General features: G+C 42.5%; 1 protein-coding gene across 2 annotated transcripts in view; it reads left to right on the top strand.

Annotated features, from left to right (window-relative positions):
• The window catches only part of LOC122811596 (60S ribosomal protein L5-B-like), a 225,772-nt gene that overhangs the window by 48,328 nt on the left and 149,956 nt on the right, over nt 1-27,488 (top strand). Inside the window, exons 4-5 of one of the 2 annotated variants that reach the window (XM_044083550.1) lie at nt 10,687-10,821; nt 11,097-11,299. In XM_044083550.1, coding sequence (XP_043939485.1) covers nt 10,687-10,821; nt 11,097-11,299 — 338 coding nt within the window. The remainder of the gene's footprint in view (nt 1-10,686; nt 10,822-11,096; nt 11,300-27,488) is intronic. The other variant, XM_044083551.1, reaches the window with a different exon arrangement.

Raw genomic sequence — 27,488 nt, 5'->3', positions numbered from 1 at the left:
AATTTGTATGCAAGAAAGGGATCGGTTGATGGAATTTGATAACATGAAGAGAATCTTTGTTGAGGGGGGCTATGATGCCTTCATGGTAAAGAAAATAAGATCTCAGGTCACAGGAGAAGCTCAAGATTTGGGATATACCATGCCCTATAAATATAGTAAGACTTACTGTAGTAACAATAAACATAAAATTAAGACAAATTTTATGGAGAGACTTAGTTTTATTACAACATACACTAATGATAGTACTGCTATCAAGAATATCATTTATAAGAACTGGGGTGTGTTGACCATTGATGACAAGACAGCTAAGATTGTTGGTCACACCCCTAGTTTTACTTATAGAAACAATAAGTCTCTTAAAAAGCTGTTATGCAAGAATGTAGGAAGTAATGTTTTAGACCATCTAGCAGTTTTGGGACAGTTAGGTACGTTCCCTTGTAGAAAATGCAACTATTGTCAACATATATCCACTGATTCTGAGTTTATTCACCCTACATTAGGTATTTGTGTGAAACCAAATTGTTATGCAACTTGTGAGACAGCTGGTTTGATTTATCTAGCTTCCTGCAATGAATGTCCTGCGTTTTATATAGGACTTACAAAACGTAAACTCAAGCAGAGGATATACAACCACCTCTATGACATCAGGTGCAAAAATGAACTCATTGCACTAGCCAAACATATTTCCGTGAATTTTGGCCATGCCTTCTCTTTTAGGGTTTTGCAGGTAGTACTTCCAGGGAACAGAGGTGGAGATTATATGAATTACTTAGAAAACAAAGAGCTAGAGTGGATTTTTAAATTAAAAGCACATCACTCGCCAGGACTTAATGCCTATGTCTCCATAAGGTCTTTTTTAGCTTCACGCAGATAATTTATATATTTCATAGATTGTATAATGGTTTAGTAATGACCATTAGATATATGTAGCCACTTGGAGTTTTGAATATTGTTGTTCATGTATGCACTTATATGCTTTATGTAGTTTTGACATATGCCCTACTATATAAGAGCATTAATAAATAATAATTAATTTAGGGTCATTTTATATTTCCAGATCTTGCATTTATATTTATATTTGTAATATATTCAATGTTTTTAATAATAGTTTACCATTGTGTAATTGTTTATATTACAGATTATATTTTTCTTTTTATAACAATGTTTTTTTTAAAAAAGAACTCTTCAACACATGAGTTTAATGAGTGTATGCTTTAACTTTTATATATACCAAATGATGGCTTAAAATATTTAGATTATTAATATTCTAATGGAATTGTCTACCAGAATGTTGCTTCATATTTAAAAGTTGGGCATTTTTAAAACCTGAACTTGAATAAGCTTTTTTCTTCCCTTTTTTTTGTTGCATAGCTAGTTAATCAATTGCTGTGTTTAACTTGATTGAATAATTGATTTTAGCTGGTTCAATTTGATGTGACTGAGTCACAGTACTAGTGTATAAAATCTCTCAGTTCTTTTTGTAATTCATGATCTGAAGAAGCATATTTATTATACGCAAAAGCGCTAGTCTCTATTAAAGTTTGTTACATTTTATTGCCTTTTTGCCATTTCTGTGGTGAGACATCTACTATATTATATATATATATATATATATATATATATATATATATATATATATATATATATATATATATTTACACGCACGTGTGTAAAGAAAAAAAATTGTGCAAATCCTATTTTGTTTTCATAACCTGTTAAAGATCGCTTTTATCCTTCTTGACTTCTTGAGGTCTGTGTACAAGAACCCTAAAAAAACTATGTACAAAAATATTTTTGTATAACTTGTTTTGTTGTTGCACATTTTGAACTAAGTGCCACAGCAAGAACAGGGACAAGGATTTTACTCAGGACTGTTCTTGGTACCCAGAAAGGGCAAAGCATGGCGACCAATACTGGACCTATCTATTCTAAACACTTTCCTGAATATTCCAGAATTCAAGATGTTGACCTTAGCAGCTTCTGCCCATGCTGGGCAGCAAGGCTTGGCTCGTGACTTTAGATCTAAAAGAGGCATACCTGCATGTCCCAATCAGACAATCATGCAGAAGATTCCTCAGATTCAAGGCTGGTTCAAACCATTACCAATTCTCTGCACTGCCCTTTGGCTTATCTACTGCACCCAGTGTCTTTACAAAGTGCCTGGCACCAGTAATTGCTTTCTGCAGACAAAGAGGAATACAAATATATCCTTACTTGGACGACTGCCTCATTCAAGCAGAGAACAAGGACATTCTACTACAGCATATGGCGTTTGTAAAGAGACTTTTAACATGCCAAGGGTACACAGTCAACAAAAAGAAATCAAAACTAGTACCCTCTCAAGAGATAGTATTCCTTGGGCAAGCTTAAATACAACTGCCCAGATGGCTTATTTCACGCCAGACAAACAAAAGGCAACTGACTGCCTATTTCAAAATATTGGCAACAAAGGTCCAGTTATCTGCAAGAAAAATTCTCCGCACTTTGGGCTTCATGGCATCCTGCATCCTACTAATTCCATATGCAAGACTGCATATGAGGAAACTTCAGTGGTACCTAAAAAGTGTTTGGACTCAACATTGCTACATCCTGGAAACAGTGATTAGTCTCATTCCCTGCCTGCAACAGGAGTTTTGATGGTGGGTCAAGGCTTGTCACCAGAACGAGACAACCATTCACATTACCCCCAGCCAGGCAGACACTAACAACGGATGCATCATATTAAGCCTGGGGGGCCCACATGGCAGGAAGATGCATACAGGGCACATGGTCCTCAAGCCAAATGCATCTACATATCAATCAAAAGGAGATGCTAGCTGTTCAAAATGCCCTGACAGCCATCAAGGACCTACTTCATCCGGGACAACTACTGATAAAGGCAGACAACACCACGGTCATGTGGTATATAAACAAGCAGGGTGGCACACATTCTTACCCCCTTTGCAGGCTAGCCATGACTTTGTGGGACACAGCATTGACTTACCAAGTACATCTGCAGGCACAATTCCTGCCAGGAAAGAAAAATACTCTGGCAGACGAACTAAGCAGAAACCTCATGGATCCTCCACGAATGGCAACCTGGACCCACAAATCTTCAGCTTGATAACAAGGAAATGGGGATGACCAGACATAGATCTATTTGCCTGTCCTCACAACTACCAACTAAAAAGATTCTGCACAAGGACTTATCACAGACAAGCATGGAAAGTGGACGCCCTATCAGTATATGCCTTTCCTCCACGGTCTCTCTTCCTCAAAGTACTCCTAAAGGTCAGACGAGAAGCCAAAGATGATACTGATTGCCCCAGACTGGCCCCGCCAGTACTGGTACCCAATCCTAAGGAACTTGTCTCAATGCCCAGCTTGGACCTTACCTCAAATACCTCACCTACTGTCCCAGAAAAACAATCGGATCCTGCGCAGCCAACTAAGGACCTTAAACCTGGCAGCATGGCGGATAATGTAGTCATACAAAATACACGTCTCTCTAAAGCTGTCATAAATGTCATTTTGGAAGCCACAAGGCCTAGTACTAGAAAATCTTTTGCTGGAAAATTGAAGATATTCTGTGCTTGGAACCAGGCACAAGGAACTGATACAGCTGCACCCCAATATTCCTCAGATTTTGCAATACTTAACTGAGATGCTGGACAAAGGCCTATCTTTTTCATCAGTTAAAATTCATGCCTCTGCCATTTCGGCTCATTACAATACAGAGCCACCAATCTTTTCTCGCCCTTTAAGTGCAGGGCTGCCGTTACTGGGTCTGTGCTCAGAAGGCATGCTTGGCTTAAGGAGCAATCTTTACCTGATCATGTTAAAGCTAAATTGTTGGATGCTCCCTTAAATCAGGACCACCTGTGTGGCAACAAGGCTGAGGAAGTTCTTAAAAAGATGGAAGATAAAGCTAAATCTATGCAAACTGTTAAAGATGTCTTACAAGTTCAGCCTCCTAGATTTAGTAGGCACTGGCCCTCTAAGAATTGGTCCTTTCCAGCCCCTTCCAGTTCTTCTCAAGCCAAACTCTGGCACAGCAGAAACCCCAGGTTTCAGTCCCAGGGGACACACAAGACTAAGCAGTGGGGGGTTTCCACACCCAAATTAGGGAGTAGTAAGACTCCCACCCCCATGGAAAACTGTCTCAATTAATTTTTTTTTTTTTTTTTTAAACTTCCAAGCACTTTCCAACTGAATGCTCTTTTAGGCGGAAAGATTGGTCTGCAGGCCAAAAACTGGGAGCTCATTACCCAGGACAAATGGGTTTTAAATATAGTGTCCCAAGGATACAGATTTCACTTCCACACCTTACCAACACCAAGCAGGTGGCCAGATCTACCCCCAAATCAGTGGGCAGGGGCCCAAAATCAAGTACTCTCTCTTAAGCATGGGGGCTGTTCAGTTGGTACCAGAAGAGGAAAAAGGGGCAAGGTTTCTATTAGACTTTCTGGTACCCAGAAAAGGCAATACTTGGCATCCTATCCTGGACCTTTCTACTCTAAATACCTTTTTGGTGATTCCAAAATTCAAGATGCTGACTCTTCACCAGCTGCTTCCTATACTAGGCAAAGATGCATGGTTGGCAGCACTATACTTAAATGGAGCATACCTGCACATCCCTATCTGGGAGTCTTGCAGAAGATACCTACGCTTCAAAGCAGGCTACATTCACTATCAGTTCTCTGCACTGCCCTTTGCCTTATCTACTGCACCCAGGGTATTCACAAAGTGCCTAGCTCCCAGTCATTGCATTCTGCAGGCAAAGAAATATTCAAATATGTCCATACCTGGACGATTGTCTGATTCGGGCAGAAAGCCAGGACATACTTTAGAATCATCTTTGTTCAAAGGGTATTGACTTGGTCTGGAATACACCATAAACCAAAAGAAATCACACCTGGTACCCTGTCAACAAGTTATATTCCTGGGAGCAAGCTTGAGTGCAACTTCCCAGATGGCTTTCCTCATGCCAGGGAAACGGACTCATTTGACAACCTACTTCAAACAAGTGGCCACAAAAACCCAGTTATCTGCAAGGCAAATACTGCAAGCCTTGGGGTTCATGACCTCCTGCATTCTTCTAATTCCATATGCAAGGCTGCATACGAGGAAACTGCAGTGGTATCTCAAAAGCCTATGGTGTCAGCATTCACAGGATCTAGAAGCTATGATTCCTATCATACTTTGCCTATACCTAGAGTTCCTTTGGTGGGCAGAGGCCTGCCACCAAAACAATGGACTACCATTCACACTACCCCCTGCCACCCAAACCTTAACAGACGCATCAGACTATGCATGGGGGGGCTCACCTGGTAGGGAAGTGCATTCAGGGCAAATGGAACCCAAGTCAAATGCACCTACACATAAATCGGAAGGAAATGTAAGCTGTACAGAATGCTCTGACAGCCTTCAAGGACCACATTCTTCCAGGACAACTAATGGTAAAGATGGACAACAACCACGGTCATGTGGTACATAAACGAGCAGGGGGTACACACTCTTACCCCTCTGCAGACTAGCCATGACATTGTGGAACACAACCTTGAGCTACCAAGTGAATCTACAAGCTCAATTCCTGCCAGGAAAACTAAATACACTGGCAGATGGACTAAGCAGAAACCTCATGGACCCACATGAGTGGAAACTGGAACAAAGGATTTTCAGCATGTTGACAAACAAATGGGAGAGCCCAGATATAGACCTGTTTGCCTCCCCCAGAACCATCAATTGGACAAATTTTGTACAAGGATTCCCCACAAACTAGCTTGGAAAGTGGATGCTCTTTCCTTCAGCTGGAAAAACCTATCAGTTTATGCTTTCCTTCCTCTGCCTCTGCTCTCCAAGGTACTACTAAAGATCAAACAGGCCAAGCCAAGGACAATTTTAATTGCACCAGACTGGCCACTCCACTGGTACCCCCTCCTGCGCAGTGTGTCACGCTTGGCCCCATGGCACCTTCCTCAGACTCCTTCCCTTTTGTCTCAGCAGGAGAACCAGATTCTGCACCCTCCGCTGCAAACCCTGAACCTAGCAGCCTGGCTAATTACATAATCTCTCCTTTACCACCCCTCAGTAAATCAGTGATTTGATATCATTTTAGAGGCTAGGAGGCCTGGTACTAGAAAATCTTATGCTGCAAAGTGGAAAATATTTTGTACCTCGAACCAATCTCAAGGGATGAGCGCAGCAGTGCCCAATTTATCTCAGATTCCACAAAATTTTACTGAGATGCTTCATAAGGGCTTGGCCTTTTCCTCCTCCAAAATTCATGCCTCTGCCATTTCAGCTCATTATAGCACAGAGCCTCCCCTCTTCTCTCACCCACTGCTCAAGCAGTTCCTTGGAGGGGCCAAAAATTTAAGACCACCGAGGAGAGCTCCAGCCTGGGACCTTAACTTTGTCTTGGAGAAACTCACTCTTCCTCCTTTCGAGCCAACTGCTACTGCAGATTTTATTTTTCTTTCCTGGAAAACAGCTTTCCTTTTAGCAATCACTCTTGCCAGAAGGGTATCTGAGTTGCATGCCGTTATGGCAGTGTAGCCTTTCATCATCATTCATGTGGACAGGGTGTCCCTCAGAAGCAGTCCCTCCTTCATTCCCAAGGTGGTATTTAGTGTGTTCATTTGCCTACCTTCTTTCCTAACCCACAGAACAAAGGGGAACGGATACTGCACTCCTTAGATGTGCACAGACAGCTTAGATTCTACTTGTACCGGACTAAACCCCAAAGGAAATCTGAACTGCTGCTGGCATTTGCTGCAGGGACATGCAATTTCAAAGCACACCATTTCAAAATGGATAGGTCACTGCATTCATTTCTGCTATAAGCGCCATGGAAAACCTATCCCACAGGGCATTAGACCCCATTCAACCAGGGCTGCATCTACCTCTACAGCCTTTCTCAGGGGCGTGCCTACAAGGGACATCCTAGAAGCTGCTACCTGGAGGTCTGTACTTACTTTCACCAAGCATGATCATTTGCCAATTTTCTGTAAATCCAGAGGTGGTTTTGCCACTGCAGTCTTGCAGGGCCTTATAGCTGGTCCTAATTCTAATTAAATTCATCCTCCCAAACTTAGCTTTGGGAATCTACCCAAATGTAATGACTTCAACAGTCAAACACGAAGAACATAGTATAGTTGTGTACACTTGCCATAAATGTAGATGTTCGATTTGTATTTACTGTTGCAGTCCTGGTTACCCTCCCTCCAGCCTCCTTTCTTCTTTTGGCTATACCTCTACTCTCACTTACTATGGTCAAAATGCTTTTTGGTGTATTTGCTTTTTTTTTGGAGGTATATCCTTGTATTATAGATTTAATTGCTTCCCATTAGGGGGGCACCTGACATCTGGGGCAAGAAAAACTGGTGTAATGGCGTTGGCTGCATGTTTTTATACCCCTGGCGACCTGACGTCATGGAAGAAGGGACAGCAACCGACGCAGGTCCCAAGACTTTGTTAATCAGGCCGACTGTGGGCTACTGCAAGCAGGTATCCCAAATGTAATGACTGCAAAGGTGAATGCACTCTAACATCTACATTTATGGTAAGTGTACACAACTGTACTTTTTCTTTAACATTTTTGATACTGTGATAATCCAAAGTGTATGTCAGGATGCAGCTATTTTTTCATTTGTTATTCTCTGTTGAATTTATTAACATTCTCCTACTGAGGTGGTTGAGTGAAGGTGCTTTAGTTCTTTTCTTTTCAGTTCTGTAATGGGTTGCAGGATGTTTAACATCTGACTTTCATGGCCTCTCACTAGAAAATAATTCTATACGTTGTTCAGGTTTCTCAAAAATGATTCCAGCTCTTTGGTAATTCTAGCTAATCTATAGCCCCGGGACTTCACCACATTTTACTTGGGTTTTGCAGGATGCAGACTTTTACTCTGATGTAACAAGTTAACCCTCTGTTTTCTGACTAGATCAGTGGTGATTCTGTTATTGTTGGTGTCCTTGGAAATCTGCACATCTAAGAAATTGGTTGAAGTATAGCTGTGGGAAGTAAACTTCAGGAAGGGAGTTGTTTGACTGAGGTATGATCTTTGCATATCCCCCAGGGTTGTGTGCCAGGTCATTCACACCCACCTGGACAGCTACCATGTCATAATCATATTTGTTTGGTATAGGTTGTTTAGGGCCCTTGATAGGTCGGAGATTGTGGGTCCTGAAGGGTAGTCAGTTGTCACCCTCTGCGTTCAGACTCGTGAGGGTTCAGGGAATGTGTCTGATGGTGGAGACACCAATTACAGGCATCCTTCTAGCAAAAGTATACTAAAATGCAGTAGTTTTGGAATGGTTAATTATCTGGTGACCCTTTAAGGTGCTTACTTAGTACAAGGAACCTGGGACAAGGGCATGACACGACAACACATAACCATAAAAAAAATTGTGTGCCTTTTTGGCCATCAAAGCTTTCAAAGATACTTTTAATACTAGGTCTCTTAAAAATTCTGTGCAGATATTATCACAGTTGTGTTACGTAAACAAGCAAGGAGGGACCAGCTCCTACCTTCTGAGCAGTTTACCTGTGTATCTCTGAGACCTAGCTCAGGAGCTGCCATTCCTGTCACCTGTTACATCCCAGGACAACAGAACCTTCTGGCAGACAACCTGAGCAGAACCTGTATCAACCCAAACAAGTGAATCTCGAAAAGAGAAATATTTTTTGACCTAATGCACCTGTGGGGTGTACCAGTAGTGGAATTGTTTGCATTTGCCCAGAAGAAACTGCTGTGCTGGAACTACTGAGAGAGGTGGGAGTGGAAGGTGGAAGTCCTCTTCACCTGGACATGACTCTTAATGCATTCCTTCCACTATCCCTTATCCTGAAGGTACTTCAGGTATTCAAAGAAAATGGGCCAAAGAGGACAATTGTGCCTTATCGGCCCAGATCACACTGGTTCTCCTATCTGTTAGATGTCAATGGTGGAAAATAGTCTCTGGCTCAGTGTGTGGTCCTGCTGTCACCAAGCAAGGGATCTGTCATCCACCCAGATCTCCACCACTGAACCTCACAGGATGGATGATTTGTCCTTAATCCCAATCAGGCATCAATTTTAGAGAAATTTGGTCTCTATTCTAAAAAGATAGAAAACCAAATGCCAATAAATACCTTGACAAGTGGAAAACGTCCCAAAGTAATTGACCTTGTCACAAGCTGGATTCTCTGTTCTCCGTAAGAAGGAAGGTTTATATTATTCCTCCGTCAATGTACATACTTCCTATTTCGCCTTGCTTGTTCATGTCTCCTATCTATCCCACCTTCACTTGAAACAAATTTAATAAAGATATTTTACACTTCTTACCTCCTAGTAAGCCATACAAACCTGCCTAGGACCTTAACTTTGTTTGAGAAGTTCACTTTACCTCCATTTGAGCCAGCTGCCACTGTCCTATAAAATGCTTACCTTGAAATACACCTACTAATTTTGAAATCGGCTGGATTTATTTCTGAACAAGCACTCCTGTAAGGAGCTTTTCCTGAATTTTTGTTTATAAATACAGGATCATCCTCAGACCTTCCCATCCTTTATGCCCAAGGTTATATCACAGGTGTCATTCAACCAGGACATTCACCTTCCAGCTTTCAGCACAAGCCCTCTGAACAAGAGGGAAAAGGATCATCCTTGCTTTGGGCATTCTGAGACCACTGAGGTTCTGTTTTCACCGAGCAAAATCCTCTCAACAAGCAGGCCAACTCATTGTTCCCTTTGCAGAGGATAAGGCAGGAGAGACCTGTGAATAAGCAGACCCCATCTATCTATTTTGGATATCCAAATGCATTGCTTTCTGCTACTCTCATTGTGGAAAACAAGTTCCACTTCACATTATAGCTCATTCTACCATGGTAAAAGCAGCCGCCACAAGTTTTAATTGTGTCTATACAGTCTATTCTTGAAACAGCTACCTGGTCCTCTGTGCACACCTTTGCAAACCATTACAGCCTTGGTGCCACCTTCAGAGCCTTGTTTTTCCAGCACCCAATACTAACCAACTACCCCATGTGGTATAGCTCTGAGTGTTTTTCCAAAACTCATTACTGCAGTATTGACTAAGAAGAACATCGTACATTTGTGCCTGAAACTTACTATAATTCTGTATGTTCGAGATGGCCTCTGTTGTAGTACCCATTTTTCTCCCTGCTTACCCCTCTTCTGGTTTTCCTCTGGGGTTAGGGTGGGTACACTGTTCCTCACCCTTCTTCCACTGTGCACTCCCATCTTACTGTGTCCACCCAGGAAGCATAGGGTGAGTTGTATTATCTTAATGATAATAGGATCATTGGTCCCTGGTTAAAGTCCTGAGGATTGCAATGGCCAAGGACTCCTTTGTACCATTGATATCCGTTGTTATTCAGGGAGGGCATCTGCTGGCTGGGGGAGGGTGAGATTCTGATATTTGAGCCAACCACAGATTTCTGTGGGCAGGAATGGCCAAAAACTTGGCAATGCAACAGTGGTCTATTTGAACAGCTGCAGTTATGGTAAGTTTCTGACAGAACTGTGCTTGCTTTATTTTTTGGGAACTGAGTGCTGGTGGTTCATAAAGAAGGAATGGTCACTGTGTCGGTGTCTCACTATTGACAGTATTGCTTTAGGTCATATTTTCTTTTTCTGTTGTAACTCTTGTCATTTCTGATTAAGTGAACTACAGTGCGTTTTGTTCTTTTTTTTTTTTTTACAGATAGCGTACGCCAGAATAGAGGGAGATATGATTGTTTCTGCAGCATACTCTCATGAACTCCCCAAATATGGCGTGAAAGTCGGGCTGACAAATTACGCATCAGCTTACTGTACAGGACTTCTGCTCGCTCGCAGGGTAAGGTCAAAACATTTTTTTCAACACTAGTAAGGGTGCAAATTGGTAAGGCTTGACATGGACTAAATAGAAATTGTTTTCTCAGTCTTATTTGTAATCTAGCTGTACTTTCATGGTTTGTTTTACTAGCAGTAGTTCTGAATCTTGTATAATCCCCCCCCCCCCCCACCCCATGTACTTTTGCTAACTACTACTGTTTTTTCTGGAAATGTACTTGAGTCTTGATACAAGTTCTGAATCGATCTCCGTGTAATACACATTTTCTTTCTTCATAGTTGCTGAATAAATTTGGATTGGACACCATTTATGAAGGGCAGGTTGAAATCACAGGCGATGAATACAATGTCGAGAGTGTGGATGGTCATCCCAGTGCTTTCACTTGTTACCTGGATGCTGGCCTTGCAAGAACCACCACAGGAAACAAAGTGTTTGCAGTAATGAAAGGTGCAGTGGATGGAGGACTTGCGATACCTCACAGGTAATTGCTGTCAGCATCAGAAAGTTGGGCTTTTGAGTGAATATGTGAAGAATAAGTTACTAGTGTAGAGGAGCTGCCACTTGTCAGCAACGCAAGGTGGCTGTTAATTAGGCTGAGCATTGCACAAAAAGCATGCTGTGGGTCAAATGTAAATAAGTGGCTGAAGAGGAAAAAAAAAATTTATTCTAAAACACTTGACAACTGTCTAAGTATGTTGGTGTCATTACACTGCAGTCTGGGGGGTTAGATTGTTCTGTTCATATTGTATGGGAGACATGATAGAACATATAGATGCATCAAGGGAGATTAATGTCCATTGATTTGAGGATAGTTTTCTGGAAAACAGCCATCAGTCCATATCTGAAGATAACTGCACAGTGCACTCATTCTGAGATAAGCTATTCTGATGTCAGGTGTGACCTTTGCTGTGAATGTTCTTGCGTTCAGTGTCCATAAATAGTACAAGCCATTGAAGTCTTAACGTGGCTGCCAGATACCGGTACTGTTTGAGGAAGCACATATTGTCATGTAATGTCATGGGTACCAACATTTTAATCCAGTCGCCCAAAGACACATATGGGAGACTGTATAGGGCTGCCTTACATTTTGCTGGATGGCAACCCTTGAGTACCTAGGACAGTATAGGCAAAAAGGTCCTGCATTTGATCCTAAGTCAGTGCCAAAGCAGCATGAGAAGGTAGAAGATACAGTTGGTGAGCATTGGTTGCAACTTCCTTAAGTTCTTAGGTAGGTACTAGGCTATCGGCCCAAGGGCCTAAGTAAGCCTAGCCAACAAAGTTCCCTGGCTTACGCCAACCCAAGAAAGTTAATTTTCCTGTGCCCTTGTCGAGCAGAGCGACGGAAGTGATTCCTGGGGTGTATTTCCTATTTCCTATCCACTCATCAAGATTTTTCTTGAAGAGTGTTAATGAGGAGCTTTGCTTGACATAGATGGGTAGCTTGTTCTAGAGTATGGGAAGTCTCTGGGACAGGAATCTATCCCTCCAGCATGTCCTGTTTATTGTGGTGACAAGGTTTTTGTCCCTAGAGCGTGTAGCTCGGAGGGATTGGGGTTTCTTTAGGTGTAGCATGTCCAATAGCTCTGGGTTTGACATAGCTTTATATGTTGGACAGAGATCACCTCGGAGTAGGCGATATGCTACAGAGTAAAGCTTGAGTTTTTTGAGACTCAGTGTAGGGCATCTGTTTCTGTTTGAGGCCAGATTTCCTCTTTGTGAGGTACTTCTGTGGCCTTTCCAGCTGCTGCAGATGTCTTGTGAGGTACATTCCAAAAGGGGCGTTGTACTCTATAATGGGTCTAATGAGTGTTGAGTAGAGGGGAACAATGACCTTTTTTTTTTCCCTGGATGAGAACCCTTTTTTAATGAGGTGTGCCACGTAGAAGGATTTCCTGACTACTGTGCCAATGTGATTATCAAAGGAGAGACTACTGTCCAACTGGGTCCCAAGGTCTCTTATCACACATTCGGCATTAAGAAGACTGTGGTAGTTAATGGGGACAGATTTTTTACCAAAGGGGATAACAATGCACTTTTTGCATTGAGCTTCATGCCATGACACAAGGAATCTGTCTCAGTGAGGCTCTTCTGTAGGATGTCCACATCATTTGGGGACTGTACTATAGCTCCTAGTTTGTAGTGATCTGCAAACTTTGTTAGCCAGAGGCTGCCTTTGTTGGCTTGTACTTCAGAGAAGTAGATACCAAACAGGAGAGGTCCCTGGACTGAACCCTGTGGTACTCCACTTGTCACTGGTTTGAAGTCAGATTTGGAGTCTGCAACTTTTACAGTGCGGGTTCTGTCAGTGACCCAGTTGGCAACCCATCTTGTGACACAGGGATTTATACCTAGTTTAGTGAGTTTAGCTATAATTCTGGAATGGGGTATGGTGTTGAAAGCCTTGGCGAGGTCAAGATAGGCTGTGTGAACCACCTTACCCTCGTCTGCGGCTTTGGTGACTGCCTCAAAGTCGTCGACCAGGTTCAGGAGGCATGAGCTGCCTTTCACAAACCCGAACTGGATGGGGTCCAGAGTTTGAGGTTACCAGTGTTTTTGTTTATGAATTCCATTATGATATGTTCCATGGCCTTGCAGACTAGGCTCGTCCGGCTAATAGGGTGGTAGTTCCCAGGATCAGTGGTGGCTCCCCCTTTGTGAAGTGGGATAACTGTTGCTGTGCGCCATTCAGTGGGTACAAAGCCTGACGCGAGTCTGATTGAACATGGTGCTTAGGTGGGGAGCCAGTTTTTTCTGACGTTCGTGTAAAGTGCAACCTGCGATGTTATCCGGTCCCATGGATGCTGTGTTTTTGGCTTTAGAGAATAAAATTATTATTTTTATTTTTCAGAGAGCAAGTACACAATGCAGACTGGAACCACATTTTCTTTGTGTTAAAATTGAGCCATTTCTGAGTGATAATAACTTTCTACAAACTTTATATAATGAATCATTTTATTTAACTAAAGCTCTTGTATTATTAAATGTGAACGACGGTCCTCATTTGAATAGGTCAAACATGTATCTAGTATGGACATTCTGTCCATCTTTCGACTAGAGTGGGATGAAGTTTGTCCATCTATCCTCTGCCTTTATGGGTGATGTATAAAGTCCACACCCATTCTCTGGTTTAGCAGATGATAGACGTACAGAGGTCCACCCCTCGGCCTGGAGGAGAAATCATCCAGTAATGTTTGTGCTGCTTACTCTACAGACCGGTGGCCGAAGCCTTTGTCTGACTAGCCTGTGTCCATGGAGCATTTCCTTCTAACTCTGTACACTGTTAACATTAGCCTGACACTATAACAGATCTTAATGTATAGAGTTACTTTATAAGCATGTCCAATCCATTGTCAGAGTGTCTGATCAATTGTTGTATAGTATCAATCAACAATAAGACTTTTCCCCAAGGGTTAATAAATGGCTTTGGATAAATTCTTAGTAGTTTAATTTTAATTTCCAATAATGCTGTGGTCTTCAGTAGGCTGTAGACGTCTTCCAAAGTGGTATTGTGTTTGTATTCCATCTTCTTGTTATACACTTCCTTGAAATTGCAAGTATAGTCCATACTAGATACATATTTGATCTATTCAAATGAGGACTGCCGTTCACATTTAATAGTACAAGAGCTTTAGTTAAATAAAATGATTCATTAAGTAAAGTTTGTAGAAAGATGTTCATACCATTCCAAAATGGCTTAATTTTAACACACAGAAAATGTGGTTCCAGTCTGCATTGTGTACTTGCTCACATCTCCAACATATTCCTTTTATGGAAGAACGAATTTTACTGATTCTGTCTGGGGTTAAGAATGCTCTGTGCAAGCATTTCCAATTTAAAAACTTTCCAGTGTTGTGTAAAGGATGTAATGTTATCTATGATAAGATATTTGTTTTAATATCTTCAGTTGACTGTATAGTGTCCTTTTGTTATATATTTCCAATATGAGGTTGTGGGTGTTGTTTTATAGTTTATCTATTTTGTAAAATTTTGAAATGCTGTTTTCCATGTCGGTCATTATATATGATTTCATATATGTATTTCGTAAATTAAGGTATTTCTTTAAATGACTTGCTAATTCTACTTAAATCTTGCGAATATGCCAGACTCTGTAAAGTTAGCCAGTCCTGTTGTGGAATTTTGTATGTTGTTTTTATTACTTGCATATCTAAAACATTTAGATGTTCATCGTGTTACACTGCTGCAGTTATCACACTTGGGTTATCCTGCCGTCAGGCGGTCCCGCAGTCGGCCAGAGTTCCAAAGTCTTGGTCCGGCGTCGGTTGCTGTCGCTTCTTCCCTGACATCAGTGCGCCAGGGGTATACAAGATGCATCCGACGCTTTTCTTCAGTCTTTCTTGCTGCGCAGTACCCGAAGCGGAAGCAGTTCGCAAGTGCCGGTCGGCCGACTCCTGAGATTTTCAAAGTCGAATTTCAGATCCGAAGTCTTCAATAAAGCTAAGTACCCTGTTGGGGAAACTTTTTCTTGCCTCAGACCGATGTCAGAAAAAGTTAATAATTGTATTTCTTGTGGAGAGCAAATACTTTCATAAGGACTTCCACTCTTACTGTATTCCATGCCTAGGCCCTGATCACGACGTCACTAGTTGTCGGTTTTGTGCTAGATTTAACAAGTATACTATAAAAAGACATTTTGATTTTGCTTTGCACTACTTTGGCCGAAGGTTCAATTGTACTATGCCATCGGATTAACCGACTACCGCAATACCGAAAAAACGCAAGGACAATGATAAAGGCAGACATCCGAGGCCCAACACCGATGAAACCTCTTCTAGGCCAGTCGCTGGTTCTCAGGCGCTTTCGCAGCCCCTGACACCCGCTACCTCAGAGCCACAGGCCACCTCCGACTCCCACATGGAGACAACTAGGCCTCTGGATACTCAAGGTATTGCACCTACGGAAACGAATCCCTCAGATGGGTCCGGAGCCGCTGAGCAGGCATCGGCTTCTGAGGGTGTTTTCAGACCTTCACAACTTACTATTAAAACAACAGCCAAGACAAAAGTACCACTAAAGACAAAGAAACAAGTACAGCATTCTCCTGGACAAACCACCATGCCTAAGAAACAGATGCTTAAAATGGCCAAAGACCTCATTTCTCAGGAGGGGGATGGAAACCCTTGATTAGAGTAAAGGCCTAGGCAGGATACAGACTGATTCCTCTGATCAGGTTTCCATTTCTTCTGATTCCTCTTCAGACCAGGGGTACTCTATACCCCCCTATGAGGACTCTGATGCTGAAGAATCTATCCCTTCAGCCTCTCCTCCTGAGGATTGCTCTTTTGGGGAAACTTTACATACCATGAGGGAGCATTTCCATTGGGAAAGTCAGGATTACTCAGAATCTAAGAAAAGGCTCAGATTTCCTTTTACTGCCTCAGCACAGGCCCCTGGCTATTCCGCCTGTGCTAGATATTGTGGATGTGTTCTCTGAATCCAGCTTATCTGATTCTTTGCCCCCTGCTCCAGCCAAGCCAGATAGGTACTGCAGAGTCCCTGACTCTCTCAAGTTTCTTTATAAAAACCCTACAGCTGATCCAGAAACTATTTCCCAGGGTCCAAAAGGGGTTAAGGCTTCCATTGCAAAAAATCCAGTACCCTCTGACAGAGATTCCAGAGCTTTGGATAGATGGGGGAAGAAAGTATACTCTTCTGCAACCTTAGCAGTAAGAGCTTTAAATTGCCAGTTTCACATGCTTAAGTACCAACAATATTTAATGGCTCAGTTAAAACAGAAAATGGTTGCAAGCTCAGATGCTCCTGATTGTAAATAAATGCAGGATTTGTTGCATGCAGTTGAACAGGTGGGAAAACGTACTCTCCAGTGTGGTTTTGATTCTCTTGAGGTCTCTTGTAGAGCCGCAGTTACAGGTTCAGTGATTCGAAGGCATGCTTGGTTAAAAGAACAGAGTTTGCCAGATCATGTTAAGGCAAAATTATTGGATGCTCCTTTACAGCATGATACCTTGTTTGGTGTTAAGGCAGAAGAGATGTTAAAGAAAATGGAGGATAAAGCTAAATCTATGCAAACAGTCGAGGAATTCTTACAGGTGCAACCACCTCGGTTTAGCAGAAATTGGCCTACAAAAAATTGGTCCTTTTCAGTGTCAGACAGGCCACAGAGAGGCAGATACAGATGCCCAAGAGGCAGATCTCAACCCCAAGGCGCAAACCGATAGACAGTGGGGCACCTCAACCCCAAAAGGAGGTGAGGACAAGTCTCAACCTTACAGGAAACAGTCATAATGACTTTCCCCTTCATACGCCAAGCACTTCCCTTTTGGAAGCCCCCTTGGGGGGGGGAACTAGCACTTTTTTTTTTAATCAAAACTGGCAAGCAATCACCCAAGACAAATGGGTTCTGAATATTGTGTCTCAAGGTTACAGGTTCCACTTTCATACTTTACCAAGGCCAAAAAGAATGCCAGACCTGACACAAAATCAATGGGCAGAGGGACAAAAACAAATTTCAGCCCTCATGGACATGAGCCATTCAAAAATTACCACAGCAAGGACAAGGATTTTACTCAAGACTCTTCCTGGTTCCCAGAAAGGACAAGGCCTGGAGGCCCATACTTGACCTTTCAATTCTAAATACTTACCTGGATATTTCGAAATTCAAAATGTTGACTCTACAGCAACTTCTTCCCATGCTGGGCAAGAACGCTTGGCTTGTTACTCTGGACCTCAAAGTGGCATACCTGCATGTCCCTATCAGACAAAGTTGCAGAAGATACCTCCAATTCAAAGCTGGTTCAATGCACTACCAATTCTCTGCACTGCCCTTTGGCTTATCTACTGCGCCCAGGGTCTTCACAAAGTGCCTGGCACCAGTAGTTGCTTTTTGCAGACAAAAAGGAATTCAAATATATCCATACCTGGACGACTGCCTCATTCAAGCAGAGACAAACGACATCCTTCTACAGCATCTGGCGTTTGTAAAAAGGTTGCTAACTTCTGTAGGGTACACAGTAAACTAAAAGTCAAAACTAGTGCCCTCACAACAGATTACATTCCTGGGTGCCAGCTTAAATATAACCGCCCAGATGGCTTACCTCACGCCAGACAAACAAGTTCAACTAACTCAATATTTTCAATTACTGGCAAAAAAGTCCCATCTCCCTGCAAGAAAAATTCTGCAGGCCCTAGGATTCATGGCATCCTGCATACTACTAATACCATATGCCAGACTGCATATGAGGAAAATACAGTGGTACCTAAAAAGTGTTTGGACTCAGCACTCTCACAGTTTAGAAGCAGTAATACCAATGATTCCCTGCCTACAACAGGAGTTTCGATGGTGGGCACAGGCATGTCACCTAAACAAGGGTCAGCCTTTCACCCTACCCACAGCCAGGCAAACTAACATGCTTCGGATTACACCTGGGGGGAGCACACATGGCAGGAAAATGCATTCAGGGCAAGTGGACCACAGACCAGATGCATCTACACATCAATCAAAAAGAGATGTTGGCTGTTCAAAATGCCCTAACAGTTTTCAAGGACCTTCTGCATCCAGGGCAATTATTATTAAAGACAGACAACACCACAGTAATGTGGTACATAAACAAGCAAGGGGGCACTCATTCTTACCCCCTATGCAGGCAAGCCATGACCTTGTGGAACACAGCTCTAACGTACCAAGTACACCTGCAAGCACAATTCCTGCCAGGAAAGAAAGACAATCTAAGCAGAAATGTCATGGACCCTCATGAATGGAAATTGAACCCAAAAATCGTCATCATGGTAACGCAAAAATGGGGATGCCCAGACATGGATCTTTTTGCCTCCCCACTGAATTGCCAACTACAAAAATTCTGTACAAGGACTTAAACAAGCATGGAATGTGGATGCTCTTCAGCTGGAAAAACCTAAAAGTTTATGCATTCCCGCCTCTGCCGCTCCTTTCAAAGGTACTCTTCAAAGCCAGACAAGAGAAACCACAGATGATCCTGATTGCTCCAGACTGGCCACACCAGCACTGGTACCCTCTCTTAAGGAACCTAGCTCAAGGCCCACCATGGATTTTGCCTCAAATTCCACACCACCTGACTCAACAAAACAATCAGATCCTGCATGGTCAGCTCCAAAACCCTAAACCTGGCTGCATGGTAGATTCATTAGTCAAACAGCCAGCACCTCTCTCTAAAGCGGTTATGGATGTCATTTTGGAGGCCAGGAGGCCTAGCACCAGGAAAGTTTACTCAGAAAAATGGAAGAGATTCTGCGCCTGGAACTAGGCTCAAAGCCTTGACCCTCTTGTTCCAAACATTCCTCAGATTTTACAATACTTAACTGAGATGCTGGACAGAGACCTATCCTTCTCATCAATTAAGATCCACGCCTCTGCCATTTCAGCACATTACAACACGGATCCTCCTTTCTGTCATCCCTTGCTGAAGCAATACCTCCAAGGGGGCTAAAAACATAAGACCGCCCCGGAGAGCACCAACACCAACTTGGGACCTAAATTTTGTTTTGGAAAAACTGACCCTGCCACCATTTGAGCCAGCCAATACAGCCGATCTAACATTTTTATAATGGAAAACCGCTCTGCTCCTAGCAGTAACTTCAGCACGAAGAGTCTGAGCTACAAGCATTAATGGCAGTGGAACCTTTTATAATTTTTCTATCAGGACAGGGTTTCTCCAAGAACAAACCCTACCTTTATCCAAAGGTGGTATCTAGTGTGGCTCTTAACCAAACCATCCATTTGCCAACTTTTTATCCAAACCCCCAGAATAAAGGGGAGAAACTTCTGCATTCTTTGGACATACACAGGCAGCTATGCTTCTACTTGGACAAAACAAAAGCTATCAGGAAAACTGAGCAACTGTTTGTAGCATATGCTGCAGGATCACAGGGCAAGGCTATCTCAAAGCAGACTATATCCAAATGGATAGGACACTGTATTCGGTACTGCTACTCACAGCATGGAAAATCAATCCCAAAAAACATTAGGGCACATTCCACCAGGGCTACAGCCACTTCAACGGCCTTTCTCAGAGGAGTACCTACCAAGGAAACTTTGGAGGCTGCAACTTGGAGTTCAGTGCAGACCTTTACCAAGCATTGCCACCTGCCTCTTTACTCTAAATCCAGAGCAGGATTTGCCACTGCAGCTCTGCAGGGCCTCCTAGCCAATCCTAACTCCTTATAGACCAGCCACCCAACCTTAGCTTTGGGATTCCACCCAAGTGTGATGACTGCAGCAGTGTAACACGATGAACATAGTACAGTTTTGTACCGACCATAAATGTAGATGTTAGTGTTCACACTGCTGCAGTCCAGGTTACCCTCCCTCCATCCCCTCTGAACTAGCTGGCCTTATCTACACCTTTCTATCCTATACAACCTTTGTGGTGTATTTGCTTGTGACTGAAGGTATTGTTTTTAGTTTATATGTATTGCCTACCTCCTTGGGGGCACCTGACATCTGGGGCAAGAAAAACTGAAGAAAATGGCGTCTGATGCATCTTGTGTACCCCTGGCGCACTGACGTCAGGGAAGAAGCGACAGCAACCGACGCCGGACCAAGACTTTGGAACTCTAGCCGACTGCGGGACCGCCTGACGGCAGGATAACCCAAGTGTGATGACTGCAGCAGTGTGAACACTCTAACATCTACATTTATGGTAGGTACAAAATTGTACTAACAGTCCGTCTGTTCCCGTGAATTAATAATTTCTCTATATATATTGTGGAAAGTTCTTTGTGACTATAAATGGTGTTAAAAGATCATACCAGATTTTTAAATGTATATTTTGCATTAATAGTGTTCCTAAATGAGTCCATGTAATAATCATACGAGTTTTAGTGGGTTTAGTTATTTTATATTGCATACCAATACATACAATGTGCCATGGCAAATTGTTTTTATCTGTTTGAAATTTTTTTTGTAAGTCAAGTTCATTTATTGATATTACAGTTAGTAATTCTTTCCAGTTTGCAGAGTAATTTGGATGTATCCAATCTGAGATTGTTTGATATTGATGCTTTTATATATGTTTCTATATCAGGAAAGTTTAATCCTCCCAGTTTCCATGGTCTGATATGGTATATAAAAGCTATTCTGTTTCTTTTGGGAAACCATAAAAATTTTATTAGGCATGAATTTATTTCTTTAAGTATATTCCTTTCTGGTAACAGTCGTATTGCCAAGGCTGTATATAGGATCTTGGGCAGCAAAACCATTTTTATTAACCGTAGTCTATCTTCAAATGTTAATATTATTTTGTTCCATTTTTTCCATAGAGATGTTAACTGTATTGATGATGATATTGTAGTATTTTGAGATTAATTCATTATTATCCTTCCATAACTCAATTCCTTGATATTTTAAGGTAGATTCTTGTTTCCCTATGATGTGCTCCCCCTTAGTCTGCAGTTCTTTTTTTATTTAAAAATAAAAATGTTGATTTCAGTTTATTGAAATGGAGTCCTGAAGTCATGTGAAATTTGTCGATTAATATAAGTAATTCTTTTAATGTCTCTTTTTTTGTATTAGAATGTTAGTAATTTGTCATCAGCAATTAGCATTACTTCAGAATTGTATTGTTCATAAACATCTATTCCTTTGATTTTTATATTGTTACGAATTGAATCTGCCAATATTTCAATAAACAGAGCAAATATAATCAGCGACATGTGACGTCCTCCTTTAGTGTCTTTTGTTATATGTATAGATTCAGAGGTAAAAGGGCCTAACTTGACATGCGCTAAATTATTTGTATATATTCTTTAGGAGATGAACAAAGGATGCAGGAAATTCAAATAGTAGGATTTTGAATAAATAGTCCCGATTTAGTGAATCAAAGGCTTTCTCTATATCAAAGCCAATTGAGTGTTACTTTATTTTCTTTATTAACATAATCTATAAGAGAAATTATCCTTTTAATATTGTCATGTGTGTCTGATATATAAATCCAGTTTGATCATTTATTGTTGTGGATAGTGGGAGTTTCATTCTGTTAGTTAATATTGTCATGATTATTCACTCGAAGTTCTGATGAAGCTCTGGAGATTCCTGGGTGAAGTCGCTTAACTTGTTCAGTAACAAAAAGTGTTAAGTTCTGCGGCTCTAGTTCTGTGCATCTATACTTAGAGTGAATTTAGTAACTGTTTTTTCGTGTTTATTGTCATGAATATCTTTTAGTTATTATTTAATAATGATCTAGGTCTATGTGAGGTACAAAGGTTTGGGGATTTGTTTTCCTTTAGGATTGGTGTGATTAAGGAATATTTCCAAGGAAGTGGTATTAAAGCTTGTGACCAAATTTCTAAGAGTTTTATGGAAGAGGGATGGTATCTTTGAAGGAAAAAGTTTATATAATTCTGTATTATGCCATCGTATACTTGGAGCTTTATTATTTTTACCATCTTTTATTATATCTGTAATTTCTTTGTAGGATATGGGTGCTTGTAGATCTAGTTTTAATTTTTCTGGTATTTTTTTTTTTATATATATTAGAACATTTTTCATCTAGATTTAATTGCTCGATATGTATATTTTCATCTGAAGTATTTAACTTCATTTGATCAGCAACCTGTGGGTATCTGATCCAACCTGGATCCGAGCCGGCAGCTTTCCAAGCTAAAGATCCGAGCTCTTTGCTCCTCCCCCTTACCCATAATACCCTGCTACCTCCCTCCAGTCCTCAGATCTCATTTGCCGCGGCTTCTTGAAGCATAAGGGACAAGCTCTTGGCTGTTTAGGTGAGAGTAATTTGGGAGATTTTCTGTAAAAATTTGTAACGCTTTTTGTGTGTGTGTGTGTGTGTGTGTGTGTGTGTGTGTGTGTGTGTGTGTGTGTGTGTGTGTGTGTGTGTGTGTGTTTGTGTGTTTCAGACCCTTAGTTAAGTTAAATCATTTTTGATTCTTTTTAGTTGTAATTTAGTGATGTCCTTCAAGAATGCAACTGCAGTCATAACATGTGGGTTGTCCTGCCTCAGGCAGCCCTCGGTCGGCCGGATTCCAAAGTCTGGGTCCGACGTCGGCTGATGTCGCATTTCTCTCCGACGTCAGAGCGGCTGGAGTACATAAGCATCAGCCGACGCCATTTTCTCCAGTCTTTCTTGCCGCGGTGCAAGCAGAAGCAGTTCGCAAGTGCCGGTCGGTCAGCTCCTGTATTCTACGATACGAAGTCATCAAAAGCTAAGTACCCGTTGGGGACCTTTTCTTGCCTCAGCCGATGTCAGAAATTACTGAAAAAGTTAACAGTTGTCTGTTTTGTGGTAAACAAATACCTCATAAGGATTTCCACTCTTACTGCCTCCCTTGCCTGGGCTCAGACCACGACGTCTCGGCCTGTGTAGCCTGTGCTCGCTTCAACAAGCGCACTCTCGGGCGCCGGGCGGAGTTCGCTGAAGATTTTTCGCGATAAATTTGCTTACACCATGCCGTCGGATCTTCCGACATCGCAAACTCCCAAAAAGCGAAAAGACCGGGACCGATATCCTCGGCCCGCGTCTACCACAGACTCCACGCCAAAACCTAACGCGAGTGCTCCGGTTCCCTCTGAGACGGTCTCTCCACCGCTCCGAACCGAAGGCACCGCATTACCGGCGACTCCGATTCCAGACTTTACTCCGCCAGTTATAGACTTTCCTCCGGATACCGAAACCGAGGAAATGCCCGAGACCATTGCTGTAGACAAGGTCACTCCTGCACGTGGAGCTGCCAGGCCTCCTATGGCCATGTCTATTAAGGCCTACACTAGGGCTAAGGCAGCCAGCAAAACAAAGCATATTACTACCAAATCCTTACCTCAGCCGACTCCGGAGACACAAATTATGTCCATGGCTGCTGATTTAATTTCCATGATTAGAGGTTCACAGGCCCATCCTGAGAGAGCATCCCAGCCTCCTCCTGATAAAAGGACCCGGGTTGAACCCTCTGACCCTACTCCTTCAGATGAAGACTCTGAGGGCTCTGTCCACTCTGATAGCCAGGAAGAGCTCTTCCAGACCTATGAGGACTCGGATGCAGAAGATTCCATACCTTGGCCTCCCTCCTGAGGATATTTCTTTTGGGGAAGTTCTGCACACCATGAGGGAACATTTCAAGTGGCAGGGTCAGGAATATTCTGATTCTAGGAAACGCCTTAGGACTTTCCTTAAGAAGCCTCAGCACAGGCCCTTAGCTATTCCTCCTGTACTTGATGTTCTGTATGATTTGTATTCTGACTCTAGTGCTACCCCTGATTCTCTTCCTCCTGCTCCAGCCAAGCCAGACAGGTATTACAGGGTCCCAGAAACTCATTCCCATTTATTCAGGGCCCATACTGCTGATTTGGAAACTATTTCACAGGGGCCTAAAGGAGTTTCAGCCTCCACCTCAAAAAATCCTTTGCCCACCAACAGGGAAGCAAGGTCATTAGAGAGATGGGGTAAAAAGGTTTACACATCCACTACCTTATCTATGAGAGCTTTAAATTGCCTTTTTCATATGTTCCAATATCAGGATTATCTCTTAGAAGAATTACAAAAAACATTAGCTTCTCCTGATCCTTTAGACAGGAAGACTTTGCAGGAAGCTGTACATAACACTCAGCAAGTAAGCAATCACTTCCTGCAGTGTGGATATGATGCACTGGAAGCTTCATGTAGGGCAGCTATGACAGGGGCAGTGATGCGTAGACATGCTTGGTTCAAAGATCAACCTCTACCAGATCATGTAAAAGCAAAACTTCTGGATGCACCTTTGGAAAAGAACAAGCTTTTTGGTGCAAATGCTAAGGATGTGTTAAAGACCTTCGAAGAAAAAGCAAAATCAGTTCAGACTGTGAAAGATTTCCTCCAGGTTCAACCCCCAGATTCAGTAGGAATTGGCCTTCAAAAACTGGTCCTTTCCTAATCCAGAAAAGTTTCAAAGGGGTAAGAACAGGCGTGGCGAGGAAGAGGCCAATACAGAGGCCCTTACAGGGGACGACAATGGCAGCCAGGAAACCAAAGAAGTGACACAGGGGTTTCACCTGCCCAACAACCACAAACTCAATGACTTTCCTCTACTACCGCCTACCAGGGAACAACTAGAAGCTCCCTTGGGTGGGAAATTATCTCTGTTTGCAGAAAACTGACACAGACTGACAAAGGACAAATGGATTTTGGACATTATAGACCGAGGGTACAGGTTTCATTTTCATACCTTACCAAGAAAACAAGGCATGCCAAACCTACCACAACATCAAAGGGCAGAGGCTATCAAGCAAATCACTCTGCTGACTCGAATGAAAGCAATAGAAAGAGTTCCACAACAAGAACAGGGGTTTTACTCAAGACTGTTCCTTGTTCCAAGAAAAGAATCTCAATGGAGACCAATACTGGACTTGTCCGCATTAAACACCTTTCTCATAGTACCAAAGTTCAAAATGCTGACTCTACAGCAACTCCTTCCCATGCTGGGCAAGGAGTCGTGGCTGATTACTCTGGACCTCAAGGAGGCATACCTGCATGTCCCTATCAGACACAGCTGCAGAAGATACCTCAGATTTCTTGCAGGGCCAGAGCATTATCAATTCTCAGCATTGCCATTTGGCTTATCTACTGCACCCAGAGTATTTACAAAATGCCTGGCTTCAGTAATTGCTCATTGCAGGCTCCAGGGTATACAAATTTACCCGTACCTGGACGACTGCCTCATACAAGCGGACGACAAATTGATGTTGACAAAAAACCTGGATTATGTCATACGATTACTTCAAGCTCTGGGATACACAGTCAACTTCCAAAAGTCAAGACTGCAGCCATCCCAGCAAATAATCTTCTTAAGAGTCAAACTAGACACAGCCTCTCAGATGGCTTACCTGACAGAAGACAAGCAAGAAAAGTTAACTCAATACTTCAAAGGTTTAGCAAAACTCACCCAGATGACTGCAAGGAGATTCCTACAGGCCCTGGGTTACATGGCATCCTGCATTCTACTGATTCCATTTGCAAAACTACACATCAGAAAGCTTCAATGGTACCTAAAAAGCATTTGGTCTCAACACAGCAACAACTTGGAGACAATCATACCACTCATTCCATGCCTACAAAAGGAATTCCTATGGTGGGCCTCGGTGAGCCAGGAAAACACAGGTATGTCATTCAAAAAAACACAGATAACACAGACCATGACTACAGACGCCTCAGACCTTGGATGGGGGGCGCACATGGAAGGCAGGTGTATACAAGGACAATGGTCTCCAAAGGAAACACATCTGCATATAAACCAAAAGGAAATGCTGGCAGTAATGCATGCCATCGAGGCTTTTCAACACCAACTCCAGCAAGGCCATTTAATGATACGGACAGACAACACCACTGTGATGTGGTACATAAACAAGCAGGGGGGCACCCACTCTTACCCCCTATGCAGACTGACAATGCAGCTTTGGGAGAAATCACGGAGTCTAAACATCCAGTTACAATCCCAGTTTGTTCCAGGAAAAGACAATGTGTTGGCGGACAGCCTAAGCAGGAATTTCACAGATCCACACGAGTGGAGGTTACATCCGAAGGCTTTCAGACAACTCACTTCGACATGGGGCAAGCCAGAAGTGGACCTATTTGCCTCTCACCTCAACCATCTTCTACCAAACTTTTGCACAAGGACATACCATCCAAAGGCTTGGAAAATAGATGCCCTTTCATTCAACTGGAACTCCCTAGCAATCTATGCATTCCCACCTCTGCCACTGATGACCTCAGTATTACTAAAGATCAAAGCAGAGAAGCCCAAGGGAATCATAATAGCTCGGATTGGCCAAGACAACACTGGTACCCACTACTACGGAGCATATGTCACACCAGGAGGTGGGCCCTCCTCAGTGGCCTCTACTTTTGACTCAACACAATTTGAAACACTGCATCCAAACCTTCAGACACTGCAGCTAACAGCCTGGGAGATCCCATAAATAACTTCAGCTTATCTCTCTCCAAGGAAGTTCAGCGGATACTAACAGAGGCTCTAAGACCATCCACCAGAAAGGTTTACTTAGCAAAGTGGAAAAGATTCAGCAATTGGAATACCAGCAAGGGACATGATGCATCATTACTGAACATCCCACTTATCTTGGAATATTTGGCAGATATGTTACAGAGCGGCCTCTCATATTCTTCAATAAAGATACATGCATCTGCTATTTCAGCTAGATACAACACTGATCCTCCTGTTTTCTCTCACCCCTTACTAAGACAATTCCTCAGGGGAATCAAGAACATTAAGCCACCAAGAAAGGCCCCAGTGCCAGCCTGGGACCTCGATTTTGTCTTAGAAAAACTGACTCTACCTCCTTTTGAGCCAGCAGCTTCAGTTGACTTGCAATTTCTCTCATGGAAGACAGCTTTCCTGTTGGCAATTACCTCAGCAAGAAGGGTTTCGGAGCTACAGGCCCTAATGGCAATACCACCCTTTATTATTTTCCACAGGGACAGGGTTTCATTAAGGACCAACCCTACTTTTATGCCAAAGGTGGTATCTAGGGTTTCTCTAAATCAAGCCATTCATCTGCCTGCTTTCTTCCCCAATCCTGAGAATAAGGGGGAAAGACTTTTGCATACCTTGGACATTCATAGACAACTTTGATACTACCTGGACAGAGCCAAGGCCAGTCGGAAGTCTGAACAGCTTTTTGTAGCTTACGCCCCTGCGGTCCAAGGAAAAGCAATTTC

This window comes from Protopterus annectens, chromosome 9.part0, assembly GCF_019279795.1.
Source record: "Protopterus annectens isolate FY-2018-M chromosome 9.part0, PAN1.0, whole genome shotgun sequence".
In the NCBI taxonomy this organism is placed as follows: Eukaryota; Metazoa; Chordata; order Ceratodontiformes; family Protopteridae; genus Protopterus; species Protopterus annectens.
The sequence above is the reverse complement of the archived record's forward strand: the minus strand, read 5'-3'. Positions and strand labels throughout refer to the sequence as shown.